Below are 22,452 nucleotides of genomic sequence, written 5' to 3'. Positions count from 1 at the left end.
GCTGTGCGCGGGCTTCTCATTGCAGTGGCTTTTCTTGTTGCGGAGCACGGGCTCTAGGCACATGGGCTTCAGTAGCTGTGGTACACGGATACAGTAGTTGTGGCTCCCGGGCTCTAGAGCACAGGCTCAGTAGTTGTGGCACACAGGCTTAGTTGCTCCGCGTCATGTGGGGTCTTCCTGGACCAGGGATCGAACCCGTGTCCCCTGCATTGGCAGACGGATTCTTAAACACTGCGCCAACAGGGAAGTCCCTAAACATTATATATGTTTTATATGATTTGAATATTATATATTTTACATAATTTGAACATTATATATTTTATAAGATTTAAATATTTTACAATTTGAATATTATATATTTATGTGTGTATATTATACATATAACATGTTTTTACACTATACGTAGCCCTAATTCATTTTCACTTTTATTTTTATTTTTTCAAACTTTTTTATTGGAGTATAATTGCTTTACAATGGTGTGTTAATTTCTGCTTTATAACGAAGTAAGTCAGTTATATACATACATGTATCCCCATATCTCTTCCCTCTTGCATCTCCCTCCCTATCCCACCCTTCCAGCTGGTCATAGAGCACCGAGCTGATCTCCCTGTGCTATGCAACTGCTTCCCACCAGCTATCTATCTTACATTTGGTAGTGTATATATGTCCATATATACACTACCACTCTCTCACTTTGTCCCAGCTTACCCTTCCCCCTTCCCGTGTCCTCAAGTCCATTTTCTAGTAGGTCTGTGTCTTTTTTCCTGTCTTGCCCCTAGGTTCTTCATGACTTTTTTTTTTAGATTCCATATATATACGTTAGCATACGTATTGAGATGATCATATAGTTTTCCTCCTTCAGTTTGTTAATATGGTGTATCACGTTGATTGATTTGCATGTATTGAAGAATCCTTGCATTCCTGGGGTAAACCCCACTTGATCATGGTGTATTATCCTTTTAATGTGCTGTTGGATTCTGTTTGCTAGTATTTTGTTGAGGATTTTTGCATCTATGTTCATCAGTGATATTGGTCTGTAGTTTCCATTTTTTGTGACATCTTTGTCTTGGTATCAGCATGATGGTGGCCTCATAGAATGAGTTTGGGAGTGTTCCTCCCATTTTCACTTTTAACTGCCATGTAGCACTCCAATGTATGAATAACATTTATCTGTTTTGTAGCTGAACAGTAAAGTTTCTCTAGTTATCAGTCTAGAAGATGACCTGCTATGTCATAGTGTATGCACATTTCAACTTAGTAAGAATGAAATCTAGTAAGTAATACGTAGAAACCTAGTAAGATTTTGCCAGTTTTTCTCCAAAATGGTTCTATCATTTTATACTGCAACCCACCGTGTGTGAGAAGATCCACTTCTTTACATTTTTGATAAACTTGTTTTTGCCAGATTTCTAAGTTTTGCCAAATCAATGGGCTCAAAATAGGCTTCATTTTATCTTTCATTTGCTGGTTCCTGATTATTAGTATGGTTGAATATATCCTCTCTGTTAGTGACCATTCAGATTTCCTCTTCCATGAATTGCTTATGTCCTTTATCCACTTTTCCATTGGATTATTTGTTATTTTCTTATTGATTTGGAGGGTTTATTTATACATTCAGATACTAACCATTTGTCAATCATATACATAAATGTGGTCTATTCTTAAATAACTGATTGTATCTCTGGAGTTTGCCCCGTACAGAAATGTTAAGAAGCAAGTTAAAACTGAGATGTAGATAAGAGAGTTGATATTTCCATGAGTCGATGCTTCTGGGAAAGGATTATGAATGCCACTTTTTCATCATTTCCTTATTTGTGCAGAGAGTTCAGAGTTCCCAAGTTCAGAGAGTTAAGTGTAGGCCACCTAGGTTTGTACTTGAAAATGTCTGCTTGATTGCAGAGTAGGTAGCTTAGGATAATTTCAGTACTGAATAAGAGCCAATTTTGAGAGTCATTAACTTCAGATTACTAGATCTAATAGACTGTGTATCTTCTATTGAAATAGAAACTGTTGGACACTGGGTGCGTCTCTGGCCATGACCCCTCATAGGAACACACAGATCAGCTTGAGGCAGGGGCATGAGGCATGCAGGAACAGTCTGTCCCCAATTTACCTCTCAAATATTTTACTACGAGGAAAGTCTCTGCTCATGACATAAGTCCCTAGACTCAGGCAACTAAAGAAAACATGAAGAGCAGAATAATGTCATGGTGATGTCAGGTTGCATGGACGTGTTGCTTTGGGAACCCTGATAGGAAATCTTAAAATAATGATGGCTTTCTTTCTCTTTCAGAGGTGTGGCGAAATCTTGTTTGAAAACCCTGATCAGAATGTCAAATGTGTTTGCATGCTAGGTAAGAAGACTTCTCATTTAAAATCTATTAAGCATGCTGATGTCATGTGAGCTTACTGTTGTTCTGTTGCCTTACTGATTGTCTCTTGTTCCATATTGCAGAGGCTAATAGGCTATTTTATAGGCAGCTATAACATATTTATATGTGGAACACTTGATGATAAAGAAAGGGTTTGATTTTAATAACTGTCAGTAAGTCAGGAACCATGCTTCTGAGTCTTTCAAATTTTTTCTTGGATCATCAACATAACATAGTATTGGGTGCTTTGTATTCAGGCAGCTGTGATGAGAAAGTAAGAAGAATCACATTGTAATTCCTAAACTAGAGATCATATGCTAGGCAAGTAAACTATTAAGTATTTACACCACAGCACAAAGCCCTTACTTACAATGCCTGGGAGGAATATACATTTGAACTAAACTGAAGTCAGCACCGCAGTTACCCACACTGCATTTGTAATAAAAATTGCAGCATCATAATGAATAATCATTTGTTCTTGTGGGATGATATATCATCAGTGCCTTTCACAAACTCTTTAATATATAATATTCTGTTAAAAGATGAAGTTGATATTATTTTCCTCATTTTATAGAGTAGAAAACTAGTACAGAGAATATAAGTGATGCACTTAACCTCAAAATGAGAAATGAGCCAAATCATGACATGAAAGTTTCTAATCTGTAAAACTTTAGGTCTAGTGTTTAGATCTTATTTGAGCCACTAAACTATGTTCAATGAACTTTTAATTAAGTAATTATAGTAATAGAACAAAGCAGTAGCATGAATAAATAAAAATAATCCTTAAATTTGACTTTCACCAAAATTTCACCCTAATCCATTCCAACTTAGAACCATACTCATAAGCAAAGAAAAAAATTATTCATTTTAGCTCCTTCTGTTTCCTCTGGCTACCTCATATGTTGGCAGTCTAGGTTATTGGTAAGATGGCTCAAAAGCAGACAGCAAGATAGAGGCAGGGGAACATCTTGGTAATTTATAATTCAAGATAATCAGGTAATAAATCATCAAAAGTTGCTCATTACCTAAAAACAAACCAAAAACAGAAACCAGACACAAACACTGTGTTTTCCTGGTCTTCTGATCTTTCTTGTTTTCTTGTGCTAGTATTTTAAACCTTTCTGATGCAGTTCTTATATGTCTTTATTTTAATTAAGATGGAGCTATATAGATCCATTTCAAATGTCCAGTATTCCTTTCCCTTAACCATGAAAATGCCTCAGAATGCTAAGTGCAGGGTACAAACCACAGAAAGAGACAGAGACAGAGAGAGAAAGAGAGAGAGAGAGAGAGAGAGAGAGAGATGGAAGCAAAAAAACTTCCTTTGTCCAGCCATATATCCCAGCTTTGGATGTGGGAGACCATCTCATCACCACATCAAATCTATTCATCAACTCACTCATTTAACTTTCACAATAGCAGTATGGCTTGGTGCTATTATAATCCTCATTTTACAGAAGGAAATTTGTGACAAATGATCGAATACTATAGGGCCTTAATCCCACTAAAATATTATTTGATTATAGCTTCTACATGATCTACTAACATGAATCAGTTTTAATTCATGATGACTTTAAGCACATGAACACATAACTTATTTTGATGAATTTTTCCTTGTACTAGCTCTCATGTGAGTGGCTTGATTAGTTTATAGCTAGGACAAGGACAGCAATAGACTGTCTACTACTGCCTATAGACTTGACTTCACTTCAAGTCAATCATCTTTCCATCTCTTCTGGATAATATGATGTGGTTTATAACCCTAACCAGAAGACACTCCTGGCCACCAAATGCATTTCCCCAATGAATCTGCCAAATTATACAAATTCCCCAAATTAGAAGAATATTTATATAAATCAGCTTTCTATTACTACCACTGTCATAAGATTTACAATTAACTGAGTACTTAAATATGTCACAGATGAAGTCCATCCAGAGTACCTTACATAGTTAGATCATTTATTCTAAGTAAATTAAGACATAGCCTCTCCTTCAAAATATAGATATCTTTGGCAATAGCAGTATATTATTAAGCTTGTAGGTTTCATTAGTTTATTAGATTTCTATTTTCTTAGGGACATAGAACTAAATAATATAAAGGAACCATGAAAATGGAAGTTTTTATTAGTTTAAGGGCGTGGGATAATTAAAGATGGAATAGGAAGAACACTTGTACATTTTACCTTTAAAGTAGATGGTAAATATTTATTGAATGTTGAAGATATTACTATGTCTAGTGATCTGGAGTTACTCCGATAATGAAAATTATGCCCTCAAGGAGCTTACACATAAGAAGGCTTAGACTTTTTCCTACTTCTCTTTTTAAGAGGTTTGCTACAAAATTTAACTGAAACATTTACAGAGTCCTTTGAAATCTTAGATGAAAGAGAAATCTTAGATGAAAGAGAATACCAAAATAAAACTATTATGGGTATCAATACAGATGGATCAACCCGCCATTAGCATGTGTCCACCTGAAGCCAAAGGCTACCATTTCACAGCAATAGTGTGTGAGATAATGAAAAAAGTTGAATGATTTATTCCCTTAAAAGAAACAAGAGAAACTCAAGGCATGAACATGGAACTCACTAAAACTGAGACCACATCTTAGGCCACATATTTTATCAAGAAGGGGCATCTACATAACAGAAAAATAACAACAAAGCTCCGCTTCACCACTGTCTGAGGTCTTATCTGAGTTAGTTTGTTGCTTCCTTTGAGAGGAACCTGTGATCGTGCCCTTATGACTTCCCGAAGCATTTCTTGAGAAAACTTTATATCTTCAACAGTAAAGGATAAGGAGTCTCTGCTGTTTAAAGGGACTGTTAAGTTTTCTAAGTGTTTCTAAGTCATGAATATAGTTTGTGTTTTTGCAGATCACATTATAACCTTTTTATGAATAAGTCAAAATTTTGAAACAAGAAAACCAAATATATAAAGTCTGCATTTCCAAAACTTCACTCTGATCTTTATGCCACCCCAATATTGAGATCCCTAATGGAGGCCAACCTAAGACATTCAGAGCTTTGAAGTGTCAAGTTCTTGGCTCACCCCCTCCGGCATTCCCTCTCTACCCAGTCACACGCCAGGTTTGGGGCCCCTGCCTTGGCCCCAGCTGTGCTTCAGCACATTTGAGATGGAACAGGGAAGAGGGTCACTAGCCAGGCACACCATTTGCACTTTTCTTCTGTCCCACCGGTGTCTCCCCAGATCTTTCTGAAAAATACAATTTTTATGCTTTGAGTTGTTTACCTCATGACATCCATGAAGAAGTCATCCTCATTAAACTCATACTTCTGGCTCATTACATTCAACGAGACATAAGTGTAAAATTCATCTGAAGTTACTCTGAAGTACTGAATTCAAAGCAGTTTTAAGTGAGAGCAAACTCTTGTCATATGTGGGCCTTACAGGCAATCATTTCTATGTTCAGGGGAATAGTTCATGTTGGATATGAAGGTAAATAAAGATGTAGTGCAGAGCTGGCTACACTGAGTATTTACTATTTATTCCTTAAAATTCTGTCAGAGGGGTAAAATGTAGGCAATGTTAAGTACCAAATTGTAATAAATGCTGCTTTGTTCTTTCCTTCACCCTTAAGGAGTTCAAAACTGCTAATTCCCACCCCCCTCCTTTTTCTCAATTCAGCCATAAGATTTCTCTCAAATTAAGGTAGACCTCAAAGTTTACAGAACTATATCAAAGGGTACTCAGCTGTATAGTAACATGTGTACCTTAATTAGGTGTAATGAATTGATAACCAAGGGAAGAAGGAAGTGAAAGAGAAATTCTCTCTCATTATACAATTAACGTATGAGGTGTGGCCGGTTCCTACAAAGAGCCAAGAGTATTTAAAGAAACTACATAAAATGATCAATGTTAATTCACTTAGTTCATTTGCTAACTTCTGTCTGGGAAATGCTAAATCCTGGGAAAAGAAACTTTCTAAAAAGAGTTCCCGATCAGACTTGGTGCCCTTCTTTCCCTTGTAATTTTACAATTTGAAATTTTCAGTGGCCCTGCTTTTGTTTCATGTGTGATTCCTTTCATGCTGATTGGTGTCATATCATTAGAATGTAAGGTTGTACTTTCTTATCTGCCATGGCTTAGAAAGGGGTGTTCATATTGTCAGGTTTCTGGTTGAAATTTTTTATAAATCATTTCAAGAGATCGTCAGTTTTCAAAGAAATAGAATACCATAAGATCAATATTTTATTAACATTTAACATGAGCACAGAGAGACTTGCTTTGTAGTCCAACCTCTGAAAAATTAACTGTGTACTTTGGGAAGTTGCTTCATCTTTCAGACTTCAAGTTATAGTTTTTTCTGCAAAGTGGTAATAAAAATGTCTGTCCCTTCCAGCCCAGGGGTTGTCCTGGTAATACAGAATGTGATGTTCTGTGAGGAGACGTTGCCTGCTATGATGCCCTAGATACGGTTTATGCATCAATAAATTAGTAAATAAATAATAACAACTGAAAATAAGCAAATTGATGATAAGCAATAATAAACAAATAGTAAATTATTTATGACATTAACAGTGTTTAGAAAAGCAATTGAAAAGACAAAACTATGCAAATGTGAGAGCAATTTTAAAAAATATTAAATATGTTCTTCAAAATTTTGTCATACCTCAAAGACATCATCTAATATTCATTCAAAGGATATTCATTGAGCATCTACTATATGCAAGGTACTATGCTAGGCACTGGGAATGCAAAGACCAGTGGAGCACAGGCCCTGCACTCAGAGGGTTTACATTCCAGGCAGAGATTCAAGCCCCAAATCCCAAAATCTGCAATGCTAGCTTGAGAGTGACAAATGATAGAAAAGAAATAGAGTGTGTTGGAACTTCAGAAGATGAAAAGAGTGTGTACAATTGGGATATGAAGACACGTGGATTGATATGCAAAGACCAAGAAGGAGGCAGCATTCTAGGTAGATACATGACCATTTTTTAAAGCCCAAATACAAGAAAACTGAGGAGTGGAGAAGGAAGTAAGTGTTTCAGGCCACAAGGAGTATAAAAGGATAAATTGGAAAGGAATTTGAGGCCTTATTATAGACAGTTTGACTGTTACCACTGGCTATAAAAAGGACAGAAGTACCAAATGAAAGAGCGTTCTGGTCTCTCTTATTTAATCAGTTAGAGAGCATTTTTAATTTACATAGAGGGTATTATTCTATAAACTAGTTTCTGCGGGGCAGTATTGAGTACAGCTGTTCACCAAATACTTGTGAAATTAAATAATTTTAACCCAATGTATATTTGAAACTGATGGCCTGAATTCTACGCTTGATTATTTTAATGAATATTACTTTTATCTTTTCTCTTTGATATCAGATATCATAGTATTTTATTTAAGAAGTACAATATTGTCATCTTTTATACTGGAAAAAATTGATATTTTTTCACTTTTTCATCTAATAAAATTGGGAGATTGTTTTATTTCAAAATTTTGCTCTTATCACTGGCATCTGCCTGTGATTTTTGTATGTGGACAATTTTGAGGTCTATACATTTTTTCTTAGAAATTAATACGCAGTCTGTTTGAATGCAACATAATATCTGTTATCAAAGTAGGTCACTACTTTGGTGGCATAGTGGAAAGAACAGGGCATTTAAATATCTGGACCAGCTAAAAACTGTGTGGTCATAGGAAAGTCACTTAAGAGTTATAGATCTCAGTTTATTCCTCCCTAAAATGGAATAAGAAGTAATAATAACAATATTATTATCTACCTTATTAGGTTTGTTGAGGATCAGATAACACAACAAATATTAAAGCATTCAGTAAACTGTTAGAAGGCCTAGAAATATAAATATTATTTTATTGATACTAATAACTAAAATGTTCTAAGTTCTTGCATTTAATTTAATATTAGTAGTATTTTTATGCAAACTGACAGCTTTGATATACCTTCCATATTAAACTGTTTCAGTTTGCTTCAAGTGAATAGATATTTTCAAGTACATGTTTGCAATCTAGAAATAAGCATATTATCATCATAGGTTATTAAAGAAAGATTATTGTAAGGACTATTTTATGTGCACTTAACTTTACAAAAGTGAAGGTCTATGTTCAAAGACAAAAGCTTTCAAGTTGCTTAACTTTGATTTACTGAGATTAAAATGCCTTGGGAATTTGAATTAATTTTTTAAAAATTTTATTGGAGTATAGTTGCTTTACGATGTTGTGTTAGTTTCTGCTGTACAGCAAAGTGAATCAGCTATACGTATACATATATCCCCTCCTTCCCATTTAGGTCACCACAGAGCATTGAGTGGAGTTCCCTGCGCGGTACAGTAGGTTCTCATTAGTTATCTATTTTATACATAGTAGTGTATATATTGTCAATCCCAATCTCCCAATTCATCCCACCGCCCCCTTTCCCCCCTTGGTGTCCATACGTTTGCTCCCTATGTCCGTGTCTTTATTTCTCCTTTGCAGATAGGTTCATCTGTATCATTTTTCTAGATTCCAGGTATATGTGTTAATATATGATATTTGTTTTCCTTTTTCTGACTACTTCATTCTGTATGACAGTCTCTAGTTCCATCCACATCTCTGCAAATGGCACAATTTCATTCCTTCTTATGGCTGAGTAACACTCCATTGTATATATGTACCACATCTTCTTTATCCATTCCTCTGTTGATGGACATTAGTTTGCTTCCATGTCCTGGCTACTGTAAATAGTGCTGCAATGAACATTGGGGTGCATGTATCTTTTGGAATTATGGTTTTCTCCAGGTATATGCCCAGGAATGGGATTGCTAGGTCACATGGTAGTTCTATTTTTAGTTTTTTAAGGAACCTCCATTCTGTTCTCCATAGTGGCTGTATCAATTCACATTCCCACTAATTAATTTTGTCTTACATTTACGAAGCACTTCATTCTTATCATGTGAGTACATCATTTCACTCCTTTATGCATGTCCAAGGATGATATTTTCTAACTCTAAAAGAGAACAAATTGAAACCTGGACATTCCCAAGGGAAGGCAGAGACGGCATTATCCTCATCTCTCACCCAGGGCCTGGCCTTGTTTTACTTTTCAATGCACTCATCACCAAATGATGTCTTTTATATTCATTTGTTTGTTCATCACTCTCTCCCAGTCTCACTGCACCACACACCCATCTATACAGAATGAAAATGTAAATATCATGAAAACAAGGAATTAGTTTATTTACTGCTAAGTGTCCAGCATCTGGAAGAGGGTCCAGCCACCTAGCCCCTCACTGGAGCTTAATATTTGCTGAAGAGATACATGCTGATACATTTGTCAAAACAGCACAATTGTCTGTAAAGCATGGCCCAGATGTGCCAAAGACTGATGGGTATAGCATTTAAAACCCTCTGCTAACTCAGCTAAGGAACGGGTCAGCTCCTAATTGAACTAAGTGGGAGTTTCCCAAGCATACTACTCTGGGTTACAGGATGAGAAATACATAGTTCTCTACAAATAGACAATTAGAACATATCCTAAAAATATAGGTGATTATCAATTATTTCTTGAGCACTACTCTATGCCTACCCCTCTACTAGTGTTACTCTGAAAGTTGATGTGATAGTGAGCTAGGTAGAATCCCTGTCACCACCCTTTATTCTGCAGCTGGAACACTGGGTTAAGAAAACAGGAGGAGGCTTATTATTTCGTCTTCTCTATATTTACAAGAACATACAAAGTATTATTTCACCCTGAGGTTTATCATTTAAAAGGCTTTTACATTCCCTTGCTGCCTTTCAAAAATTTTTATTTGGAAATCAATATTGTCTTGCATAAGGAAAATAAGTTTGCTAGTTTCGCAGTTGTTTTCCGAGGAATGTGGCAGCATTTCCATAGCAACCAAACACCACACTTTTGTTTGCAGCTGAAAACCAGAACTCAGATAAGAGCTAGCTGCAGAACTACAACACAAGCAAAGGTCAAACTATCAGAACTGAAGTTATCAAACCCCTAAAATATAAATGTGCCAGTCTTGTATTAGCTTCATTTTCGGTCTGAAGGAAGAGAAAATGAGACCTATCATCCTTCGCACAAAGCTACACTTCAAAAAACTTATTCAGTCAGCCAACATTTATAGGTACATACTGTGTGCCAGTGTAGGGATACGAAGACATTGAAGTTCTGGTTCCTACCCTCAAGAAGCTCCCAATCCAGTGGGGCATGGACAACGACACAGGCAATGACAACATAGCATGAGAAACCATCATAAGGATGGGCCAGGGTGTTATGGGAGGGAGAAGGGTGTCAGGACAGGTCTGTGCAAGTGGTGATAAGGAGCTGAGTGTCAAAGAGAAGCAGCTCACAGCCCTGTGAGGCTGGAAGAGGGCAGCCTGCTGTGAAAGGCATTGGCAATTCTAGGTAACAGGAGCAGCGGGTACAGGATGCTTAATGTGACCAGTTAGAGAAACTGGAAGTCATTATACCTGGAGAACAGAATAAGAGGAAAGAAATGATAAGATAATCAGCGTGGAGAGGAAGGTGGGGCAGATTATCAGGGGTCTTATAACAGGGTAAAGACCATTTAGGGATGTTTAAGCAGGGGAGCTACAATGTGAAATACAGTTTTTAGAGGGATCACCTGGTCAGAATAGAGAATGCACTGGAGGAGGACAAGACTGAAGAAAGAAACCAGCTTAAGGAACTGCAGCAATAATTAGGAAAGAAATGGCGAGTCTGTGCCTGAACTAAGACAGTGTCAGGGAGGACGGAAGGTATGAGATCCAGCGGACTTTGAGAGAGGATGATAGGACTTTACAATGGAGTGAATGTAGGAAATATAGCTGAGTAGATAGAGAACAGATAGAGATGTGTTTCCCCCCCACCTACTCCCAGTGGAGAGCATTCGAGAATCAGATTTGCAATTGGGGAAAATGATGAGTTAAATTTGGGCATAATACACTGAGATGCCCAAGGACTTCTCAGGCGCAGAAGGGAGTCTGGAGCTCAGGAGAGTGATCTGCTGGTAGGCAGTGGTGACTACATATCAACGGTGATGACACCCCAGGGAAGGCGAGGAGTGAGATGGAGATGCACCTTAGAACACTTGGAAACATCACTAGAGAGTTGGGCAGGTTCAAGAGGAGTCTAAAGAAGCCTAAATAGGTAGATTAAGTAGGTAGTTAAGAGAAACAGAAGGAAAAACAGAATGCTATCATCTTGGTCAAGACGAAAGACTTCCAAAGGAAGGTCATGCTAAAAATGTGAAACACCATAGAGGGCAAATGAGATCAAGCCTAAAAGGTGTTCTTGGACTGAGCAACCTGAAGGTAATATAGTATCAGCAAGAGCATAGCTAGTGGAAGGGCAAAGGGTCAGGAGGGTGGTATGGAGCTAAATAAAGAGAACCGAGGGCTTCCCTGGTGGCGCAGTGGTTGAGAGTCCGCCTGCCGATGCAGGGGACACGGGTTCGTGCCCCGGTCCGGGAGGATCCCACATGCCGCGGAGCGGCTGGGCCCGTGAGCCATGGCCGCGGAGCCTGTGCTCCGCAACGGGAGAGGCCACAACAGTGAGAGGCCCGCGTACCGCAAAAAAAAAAAAAAAAGAGAACCGAGGAGGTGTTCTACTCTCTCAGGAAATTTGTCTTAGAAAGGAAGGTGGGTAATCTGACAGTGCCTGGAAGGAGTTCTCAAGATGGGAAAGGGTTGAGGATATTTTGATGCAGAGAGGAAAGAGCGAGTAGAGGAAGTGGTTGGATATTTCTGAAGAGAAAGAGAGTAATTGTGAGCCTTAAACCCCCCTCACACTGTGACTGGGAAAAGGTGGTGATGGTGGACAAGGAAGTGTAAGGATAGAGACACATCTCTCGGAGTGACACATATCTGAGGGCAGAAACTGAGACTAATCCATCTAATTGTTTCCCTTCTTTCTAAGAAGAAAGCATGATATTCTGCTGAGAGTAAGGAGAGTAGCGGAGGCAAGCAGAAAGTGGTAGGTGAAGGTCTGAAATTAATGAAGGAAATGAGAAAGAACCAAATAAAGAGGGGTAAATGGGTAATTATTTGAAGTAGTTCTAAGGTTAGAATTTATGAACTAATGTCCAGTCACTAAAAATAAAATGTAAAACGCAAGCTATGTGTTCCAACACGCATTTCAGATGCTCCCTGTTCACGGACACCCTACCCTTTTCTCCTTTTGATGCCTGCTCCTTCTGCAATGGTCAGGGGACTGCCTTCCTTGACCCTAATTCACAAGGCCCTCTCTCTCATACTGCAAATATTGAATTATTTCTCCATTCCTCCATCTAGCCTACATATTTCAAGGGAGCAGGTGTCCATTTTATTTAAATATCTTTGTATCCCTAGCACCCAGAATTGGCCTAAAACTCCAAAGAAGCACCAAAAAAATTCAGAATGAAGATAGAAGAAAAGTGTAAGGTTATGTATTCTCCTCTTAAGTCCTCCTCTGACCTCGTGGTGCGTCTAGAACTCTCTTTTCTGACTTGCCTTTCATAAAGGGGATGCCTCCACCTGTACTTCTCAGTTGTCAAGGAGACCAAAGGTGCTAAGCCATTTGAGCTCTGACAGTACCAATGTCTCCTGAGCTGCGCCCACCGCTGGCCAATCACATCCAAACTCCCTCTTCCTCCTCAGCTACTCTTTCTCCGATTCACTTTTCCCTCTCACAAATTTCATTCAAAGGCTTTTTGATCTCAGGATGAGTCCCCCTAGGAATCCTTGTATACATCAAACTGCATTTTTTATAATGTTCCAGAGACAATGTTATCTCTGTTTTGACCCCAAAACAATGTTGGGCTTTTTACTGGAAGGAATACAGATTATAATTGTATTTCCCTGTAATAGTTAAATCTTTTTAACAGACAAATTATGCATGATAGCTAGCTATTCAGCATGGCTTAAGAGGTCCCAACTTGTCAATCTCAAACCACCTGCCTTGCCAGCTGTAAGCATATAATATTTTCTAATGTGTCTAGATTATAAACGTTCACAAATATAGAAATTTTCAAAGAATGAGACAATGTAATGTATATTATCAAAGATACACCAAAAGATAATTTTAGATGAAATAAATTTCTGCTCCCATTATATCAATTGCTGTCTTTGAGCTATAAGCTTTTGTAATATCTAAATGTCAAAAGATATTTTATTAACTTGCCAGGATATCAGTTCCAACGAGACAGCTAACTGGTGATAAAGAAAAGCTCAGTTTCCATAAGCCCAAAGCTTTTACACTGACAGATTAATGCAAGTTCTCAACTTTTGTGGGGCTAGCTTGGACACTATCAAAATTAATTACTGAGTTTTTACTGCAAAAATCTTAAAAGCAAATGTAAAGGTATGTTATATATAACAATAAGCAAATGCAAAGAATTTGCTTTTGCCTACGTTTGGGTAGTCAACCACATATGAGTTTACTACATTTGGTGTCTAGTCAACATTTAAAAGGTTTTATGGCGTGTAACCTAATGAGGTAGTTAACATTATGAAATCTTGTTTATTTGTCATTTTATCTTTAACTAAATTCTGGACTCTGAGGGTTCTAATTCTATTTGGCACAGCAGAAAACTTCATTCCGAAAGAGACCCTCACATTCATAAGTGTAAGAAAATAATGCCAGAAATGTTAATAGGGTATAGAATTCCATAAGATTGGAGAACATGAGTATCTTCATTGTTCAGTGATCATCATAAACCACAAATCTGAGAGTTTCTGCAATATGTATAGTAAGTTTATAAAAATATTTCCCATACCAAGCTTCTTTCTAAAATCATATTGCACAGATTCAAGAAGTACTTGAATTGTGTTCTGCTAGACTACAAAATGCGGGGGAGATTATAAAGGTAAAACCCACAAAATTATATAAGTCATTTGTCAAGAATTAGGATTGGAGCTGGCAAGAAGTAAGAGTGTTTATTAAGCAAGGATTGGGGTTGGAAATGATTGCATAGTTACAAGGGTAGACCTTGAGACTCTGAGGTTGCAGCTGGCATCTGCTAGCAGATATTGTTTTGAGAACAGCTGGTGATGTCCTTGAGTCTGATACAGTTCAAAATATTCAAGTTCTCAGTAATACAGGAACGTGTCTGAAACCACATCCACCATGGCCACCTCCTTCCATTTTGGGTGCCTGAACCACAGTTACTCCATTTTGATTTTTAAATGCATTCCTTTCTTTAATGCTTCAAACAGATGCACAATGCATGTTTAACAGGCCACAGACAGGCTGTTTTGGTTAGCCAAGAGTTCAAGTTAAATCATGTATAAGCCAGAATGACTTCCCCATACCTCAATATGTGAAAATTTCTTCCATCAATACAAACTTCCAGTTATGAGATGAATAAGTTACAGTGTTCTAGTGTACAGCATAGTGAGTATAGTTAATAAGACTACTGTGTACTTGAAATTTCCTACGACAGTAAATCTTGTATTCTTACCACAAAAGAAAAGTGGTAACTATGTGAAGTGACGGATGTGCTAATTAACTTCACTGTAGTAATCATTTGCTATATACGTATATGTTAAACCACCAGGTCATAAATCTTTAACAGATTACCTTGTGCTACCTAAATATATACATTCTTTAAATTGTACCTTAGTAGAGCTGGAAAAAATTTTTAAAACCATAAAATTATATTGCAATGTCAAGAGAATGCATTTCAATATTTTGTCTTCTTTTAGAAAATCAAATACTTGGAAAAATGTAGTTGAACGTTTTGGAAGTAGATATTGAATTCAAAAATACATTTTCCACATTTCTCAGGAAAAGTACAACATCTTATTCCTGAATTACTACTTTCTTTATAGAACAGGTTTGTTAATAATTGATTCTACCAAGCAGTCAGTGGGAAAAGGTATTGTCCTCTGTCTGCTGTCTCACTTTTTGTGTCAAGGAGTCTTCTTTCATGGATCATGCGTACAACATGGTCGATAATGAAATGCCAAGATGATTCTGGGAAGCAGTATATGAATGACTATGATCACGTTGTGGGTAATTTAGCAAAGACATTTGGAACTTGGTCATCACAGAGGCTAAAGCAAATCTCTCAATATTTGAAGGAGCTTAGTTTTTTCAGATGTTGCTTTCATAGGCGTTTAAGATTGAAAGCAGCTTTGAGAGTCAAGTAGGAGAAGGAGCCAGTCATTTCTCTCAACCTAATCCACCTGCCTGGACTCCAGAAGTTCAGGGTCAGGGCTCAGACTTGTAACCACACAGAGTTGTGTAAATTTTAGGCCATTACAATAAATAAAGAATTTTTTCCCTGTAGCAATTGTACTGTTGGAAATGGAGAAGTGTCTGATTTTTTTTAAAAAAAGAAAGTTTGACTATGCGTGTCAATTTTCTTTACTTTCTTTTAGGGAAAACTTCTTGGAAGATGCATTTCAAATGTTAGCATCTTTAAAAGAGCAAGTTTTCAATTAATGTATTTAACATTGGTATATATGAACTAATATGTGTACATGTGTCCAAGCTTATATTTATCAATAGCCTGATATCCCTCAACAATTGAAATTGTAGTTTGCATATTTATTGGCACTTCTAACTCCCCTGCTATTAGTTTGTTTAGCTACTGATATATTTAGATAGAAAATTTTTTCTTACATTTTATTGCAATATAGCTTAAATTATGATAAATATCCAAGTTTTAGGTGTACACCTCATTAATTCTTGCAAAGGTAACACATGCATGTAAAACCACACACATCAGTGTAGACAGCTTCACACATACCTCCTCCCAGACATCACCTCCCAAAGATCCATACTAATTCACTGGCTTCTATCACTGTCCCCTAACTTTGAAATTTTTATAAATGGAATCAAAAAGTATATATATTTTTCTGTCTACCTTCTTTAACTCAACATTGTCTATGAGATTCATCCATGCTGTTGCACATAGTTATAGTTCATCCTTTCTCTGTTTTCTTTTGTTACAGAATAGAGATCAGCAAATAATGACCTATGGGCTAAAATTGGCCTGTCGCTTGTTTCTGTAAATAAAGTTTTATTAGAATATAACCATTGCCATTCATTTATATATTGTCTAAGGCTGTTTTCGCACTGCATTGGTAGAGTTGAGTAGCTGTGTTAGAGACCACATGATTTCCAAAGTCTAACATATTACAGAAAAAGATTTCTGACCACAGCTGTAGACTGTTCCAGTGTATGTGTATGTATGTGTATGTGCATGTGACTATTTAGTAATGCTAGTGGTAATGAACATTTGGCTCTCCCTAGTTTGGGACTGTTACAAATAATATTGCTGTGAACATTGTACAAGTCTTTTTGTGCACAAAATTACACATTGTCTCTTGAGTACTTACCTAGAATTGCAACTGTTGGGTCATAGGGCATGTCCATATTCAACTTAGACTGATTCTGCCAAACAGTTTTCCAAAGTGGCTGTACCCACTTACCCTCCCACCAGCTGTGTATGAAAGTCCCATAAACAATTTAACACTCGATAATTATCATTGAGTAAAAGTTAGAATACATAAATCATCGTTCAACTCAACACAAACAACATTTCATGTAATAGCCATTAACGAAGATCACGATTAGCATTTATGTAAACAAATCATCACGTTGATAATAGTAGCAATAAAACAGGTACATTTAATTTTTTGATTATCAATGAACATTAATGAGATGATGGAGTTTGTTGCTTAAACCAAACGAACAGTTATTCTTTGTTGACCACTTGGAATTAAATATCCCACAAATGATCCTAATAAGTCCTTCCCCGCCCACAGCAAAACCCCAGTTCATAAATAAAAATTCTTTTTTGTTGAGATAAATAATTTCCTTTTTTTTTCTTTTGCTAAAAAATACACAACTATCATTTTTACAGATCTAAAGTTATAAAATAGAAGTTATACTAGAAAATTATAATTACAGCATCTAATTCTGAAAAATCAAGAGGCTAGTCCCTCACTATGAAATCACATGGCCATAGTGATTGGAAGTTTAACCCTCATATGTTGTTTTCGTGGGTTTTATTCACACTTGCTTTAGGAATGAAGCAACAGATCATTTTCATTTTGCTCTTTTTGTTTGTTTGTTTGTTTTGCGGTACGTGGGCCTCTCACTGTTGTGGCCTCTCCCGTTGCGGAGCACAGGCTCCGGACGCGCAGGCTCAGTGGCCATGGCTCACGGGCCCAGCCACTCCGCGGCATGTGGGATCTTCCTGGACTGGGGCGCGAACCTGTGTCCCCTGCATTGGCAGGCGGACTCTCAACCACTGCGCCACCAGGGAAGCCCCATTTTGCTCTTTTTATGAGTTTCTCTCAGTATTGGGTATGTCCAGGTGGAGATAGGAAAATCACCATTGGTCAATATCAGAATTGAGTCGAATGAGAGAATTAGAATTTCCCAATACTCAAGAAGTGTTTTTGGCTACCTGGATGTTGGGATAATGGATGATTTTTATTTCCTTCTTTTTGTCTCTCTATATTTTTCAAGTGTTCAACAAAAATTAAGCATTCATTTTGTAATAAGAGAGATTTTAGGCAGTTTTTCTGATTTCTAAGGATACAAAGATTGTTTTTTATTGTTGTTTCCTTTACTAAAACCTACACCTGACAAGTGCCAAACTTATTCTGGTGGCGAGCTAGACATAGATGAAGAGGTGTTTGTAACATGAACTGTGCCTTGGGGTAACCACTACTCCGTTTGCTACATCTTGGAGATGAGTTGGGCTCTTACTGAATTTTCTCTCACAGAGTCACCTTCTCCCAAACAAATGGACTTTCTGAGATCAGCCATTCCCTTTGCAGAATGCATGTCATCCCGGCAATCCTGTGCCTTGTGTCACAGATTAAAGTGCCATCCAACCTACTGTACAGCACAGGGAACTCTGCTCCATACTCTGTAATGGCGTATATGGGAAAAGAATCTAAAAAAGAGTGGATATAGGTATATGTATAACTGAATCACTTTGCTGTACACCTGAAACTAACGCAACATTGTAAATCAAGTATACTCCAATAAAAAATTTTTTAACTAATAATAAAAAATAAAGTGCCATCCCTTGAAACACAGCCCATGAAATAGCGCAGAAGTCGCCAAACAATATGAAAGTCAAGTAACTGAGGTTTGTGGTTCTGTGGCAAATGGAAGCCTTCCAGAACAAACACACTAAAGAGCCCATTGCATCAGGGATGGGAGAGAGCTCATTGCACAGATGCTATAGAACAATGCAGAACAAAACATTGTGGAACTTCCTTAGGTTCTCAGAATTATAAGATGTAACATACACACAGATACACGTGCATGCAGGAACATACACACACACGCACGCACGCACACACACACACACACACACACACACACACACGTAGTCTGCCTTCACCCCAGAGATCCCCTCGAGGTGGTACCAAGAAGTGTTTCAGTTATTTCAAGAGAGTGCAGCTTTCATTAGGCTAAAAACGCACAAAGGCAATTGCGCATTTCCAAGTTCAAGATCTCTGTTTTGTTCCTATCTTCTCAGCTGGGACCCAAAAACCACAAGGTTTTTGTCTAAGGGAATAAAGGTATATAGGTAGTTATTTTGCACCACCAGTTAGTTTACTTGCAGTATTTGGAGAAAAGACAAGGAGAAATGTTTAATGGCTCTGAGTGTCCTAAAGTCTGTCTCAAATAAAGGAACATTCTGCTGGTGTAAAGCTGTTTAAAGAACTACGTATATACTGTGGTTTTCCAAATGTGAAAGGTTGCATACGTGCGTGTATAATTTTTAGTGGTAGGGAAAAAGTTTACTTGGTTCATCATATTTTTCTGTATTTCACAGCTTTCCTACCATCAGCATGTGTTACTTTTATTTATTTGTATTTTTTTGGAAGTGTGTGTGTGTGCGTGTGTATGTCAAGTGTGTATTACTCTTATAATAGAAAAACATAAACATAAAAGAAGGACCTTAGGGCAGTGAAGATACTCTGTATAATGGTGGATACATGTCATTATAAATTTGCCCAAAGTCAGAATGTGCCACACTAGGAGTGAGTCTCATGTAAACTTGGAACTTTGGGTGATGATGGTGTGTCAATGTTGGTTCATTGATTGTAGCAAATGTACCCCTCTATGGGGGATATTGATTATGGCGGAAGTTATGTATATCCGGGGAGGGGGGGAGGGGGGCTGCTGGTAACTTTAAAAACATTAAAGAGGGGTAAAAATACATGGGGGGAGGCTGAAAGCAGTGTGTAGTGGTGCTTCGGCGAGCTCCGCAGAGGCTCTCAGAGACTGTCCAGGGACAGGACCTTGGTGTCAAGCTTTTCTGAGAACTAAGAGACAGGCGAGCCTTTGTTCAGGCTCTATCATTTACTGTCTTCTCACAGGCAGCTTAAAATGTGTTGTGACCCCTTTAACAATCCATCTGTTTTTCAAATAAAAAGGGTTTTCTGGGTTCATTTTTAAAATGTGTTGTGACCCCTTTAGCAATCCATCTGTTTTTCAAATAAAAAGGGTTTTCTGGGTTCGTTTTTAAAGTAAACCATCCACTGGAAGGAAATTCAGTGACTTCCCTAAAAATACACAGCTTCTAAATCGCACCCATAACCGTTGTCTTGACAAAGAGCAGAGTTAAACAGTAGCACTATACTAAGATTTCTAATCTACATTTATAGTTAATGATTAGGGAAGAAAAAATGGTGTGACATTTTGCTTATAATATGAACCTGGTTAATCCAGAGTTTATAAAACATAATATTGTATAACTATATGATCTGATAATGCTGATTTGTCCAACAAAAATAGGTATTGAGTACCTAGCAAGTGTGTATACTCTGCTGTACACTAGAAAAACAGCAGTGAGTAAAACAGACAAAACTCCTTACCTAACAGAACTTAGATTCTAGGGGCATATGAGGGTGGGGGATGGGCTGTAAATAATATAAATCTTATATTGAATTTTAAAGATGACAATGGAAGAAATTCTACTAAGGAAGAAATAAGGCAGGGTGCCTATGAGGGGTAGGGTAAAGATGGTAAGGGTGGAAGCGGTGGTGCAGATTTTAACTAGAGCTGACAAAGCTTCCCCCGAGGTGAGCATAGCCAGGTTCTGCAGAAGAGTGTCCTGAAGCAGCAGGCAGCCTGGACAACCCAAGGAGCAGAGGGAGAGGAGTGCACAGAGGCCCAGGGACGAGGAAGAGAGCTGAGAGGTCCTGGGAGCCAGGTCTTTGTGAGTCATTGTGAGGCCTCTGGGTTTATTCAGCCGGAGAGGAGGAACCATCAGAAATTTTTGAGCACTGGTGTCACATGAGCCGACTTCCGTTTTAAAGTACTGGATATATTATGTTCGTTTTAAAAAATAACAAAGTAAGGAAAGAGTGCTTGCATTATGGTTTTGGAGAAGTATATTCCCATTATCCTGAAATAGGTACTTGAAAGGATGTATTTAGGAAAATAACGATGGACAGATTTAACACCGTATGTTATATACATGCTCCAGATACGTGAAATGGGTAATGTTTATCTAACTTAGAAAGTTCAACTAGCGGAACTACCACTTTAAAGTGATTAGGATTTAGAAAAGAAAGGTAATTGGCAATCTCACCTCTAGAAAATTTTCCCTCCTTAAGGGAGTTCTTTCCTTATTTAACTTATCCTTAGAGTGGCTTTTTTTTTTAATGGAAGAACCCATCTCTGTTTTGTTTCCCTCTTAGACTCTTTACTTTCCTAAATAGTAGCTTAGAATCATAGTTAATGGTCTACTCAGGAAACCAGTTTCATTAAAAACCAAAGGAAAGGGAAAACTCTCCTTTTTCTATTATCTTTAAAAGTATTTGCATAATTCAAAAAGAGTCATGTACCACAATGTTCATTGCAGCACTATTTACAATAGCCAGGACACGGAAGCAACCTGAGTGTCCATCGACAGATGAATGGATAAAGAAGATGTGGCACATATATACGATACAAAGATATGGCACACACAGCCATAAAAAGAAACGAAATTGAGTTATTTGTAGTGAGGTGGATGGACCTAGAGTCTGTCACACAGAGTGAAGTAAGTCAGAGAGAGAAAAACAAATACCGTATGCTAACACATATGTATGGAATCTAAAAAAAAAAAAAGGTTCTGAAGAACCTAGGGGCAGGACAGGAATAAAGACACAGACGTAGAGAATGGACTTGAGGACACGGGGAGGGGGAAGGGTAAGCTGGGACAAAGTGAGAGAGTGACATGGACATATATACACTACCAAATGCAAAATAGATAGCTAGTGGGAAGCAGCCGCATAGCACGGGGAGATCAGCTCGGTGCTTGTGACCACCTAGAGGGGTGGGATAGGGAGGGTGGGAGGGAGACGCAAGAGGGGGGGATATGGGGATATATGTATACATATAGCTGATTCACTTTGTTGTACAGCAGAAACTAACACACCATTGTAAAGCAATTATACTCCAGTCAAGATGTTAAAAAAATAAATTAAAAAAATAAAATAAGTGTCTACAAATACTAACAGAGTTAAGCAAGGCCCGAGAGTCTTATGGCAAAGAGTGGAGACACCGGGTTCTTGGAAGGCGGCGCACCCACAAGCCCCACCGTGCCCTTGACCTAGACTGGAATGTGAATGGCGCCCCCTGGAGTTGCAACGTGGGCCCTGAGAAGGAGGATGAAGTACGTCGTTAACGGACTTGGCTTCTCTGAAGCCCACTTTGTCTGAGAGCCATGGACAGATGCCAGTGCGTTCTTTGACTTATTCAGTTAGAAAATGAGAATACCATCATTCTTCCGCTCCCATTCACTTGAATTTTACCTCAAAAGAAAGATGTGTGAGAATTTCTTAAGACAAAACAATATAACATAACTCAGAGAAAGAGTCCCAAAACACAATATACAGTTGTCTGTTCAGTTTAGCCAACAATAATTGAGCATCTACTGTAATCCTAGAACTAATGCTTCGTAGCAGAGATAGGAAGAAATAGTGATGTCCCCCTTCCCCAACCTTCTTATTTTCTAGCATTATACCATCCGCCCCTTCAGCTCTAAAGCTAAAGGCTGTAGTAGCAGAGAATGGGACATGATTGGTCCCTTCCCTGCAGTGGCATTTTTCTTAAAAATGTGTGGCTATTCATGGACACACATCAGCCCAGGACCTGGCCATCCCC

General features: G+C 37.9%; 1 protein-coding gene across 2 annotated transcripts in view; it reads left to right on the top strand.

Moving 5' to 3' along the window:
- The window catches only part of PDE7B (phosphodiesterase 7B), a 328,126-nt gene that overhangs the window by 104,224 nt on the left and 201,450 nt on the right, over positions 1-22,452 (top strand). The window contains exon 2 of one of the 2 annotated variants that reach the window (XM_024759097.1): positions 2,294-2,354. In XM_024759097.1, the coding sequence (XP_024614865.1) occupies positions 2,294-2,354 (61 nt within the window). Of the gene's footprint in view, positions 1-2,272; positions 2,355-22,452 lie in introns of those variants that run through there. The other variant, XM_024759095.1, reaches the window with a different exon arrangement.

Source organism: Neophocaena asiaeorientalis, unplaced genomic scaffold (assembly GCF_003031525.2).
Source record: "Neophocaena asiaeorientalis asiaeorientalis breed wild unplaced genomic scaffold, Neophocaena_asiaeorientalis_V1.1 scaffold5, whole genome shotgun sequence".
In the NCBI taxonomy this organism is placed as follows: Eukaryota; Metazoa; Chordata; class Mammalia; order Artiodactyla; family Phocoenidae; genus Neophocaena; species Neophocaena asiaeorientalis.
Note: the sequence above shows the minus strand (reverse complement) of the source record. Positions and strands in the feature narration are given on the sequence as shown.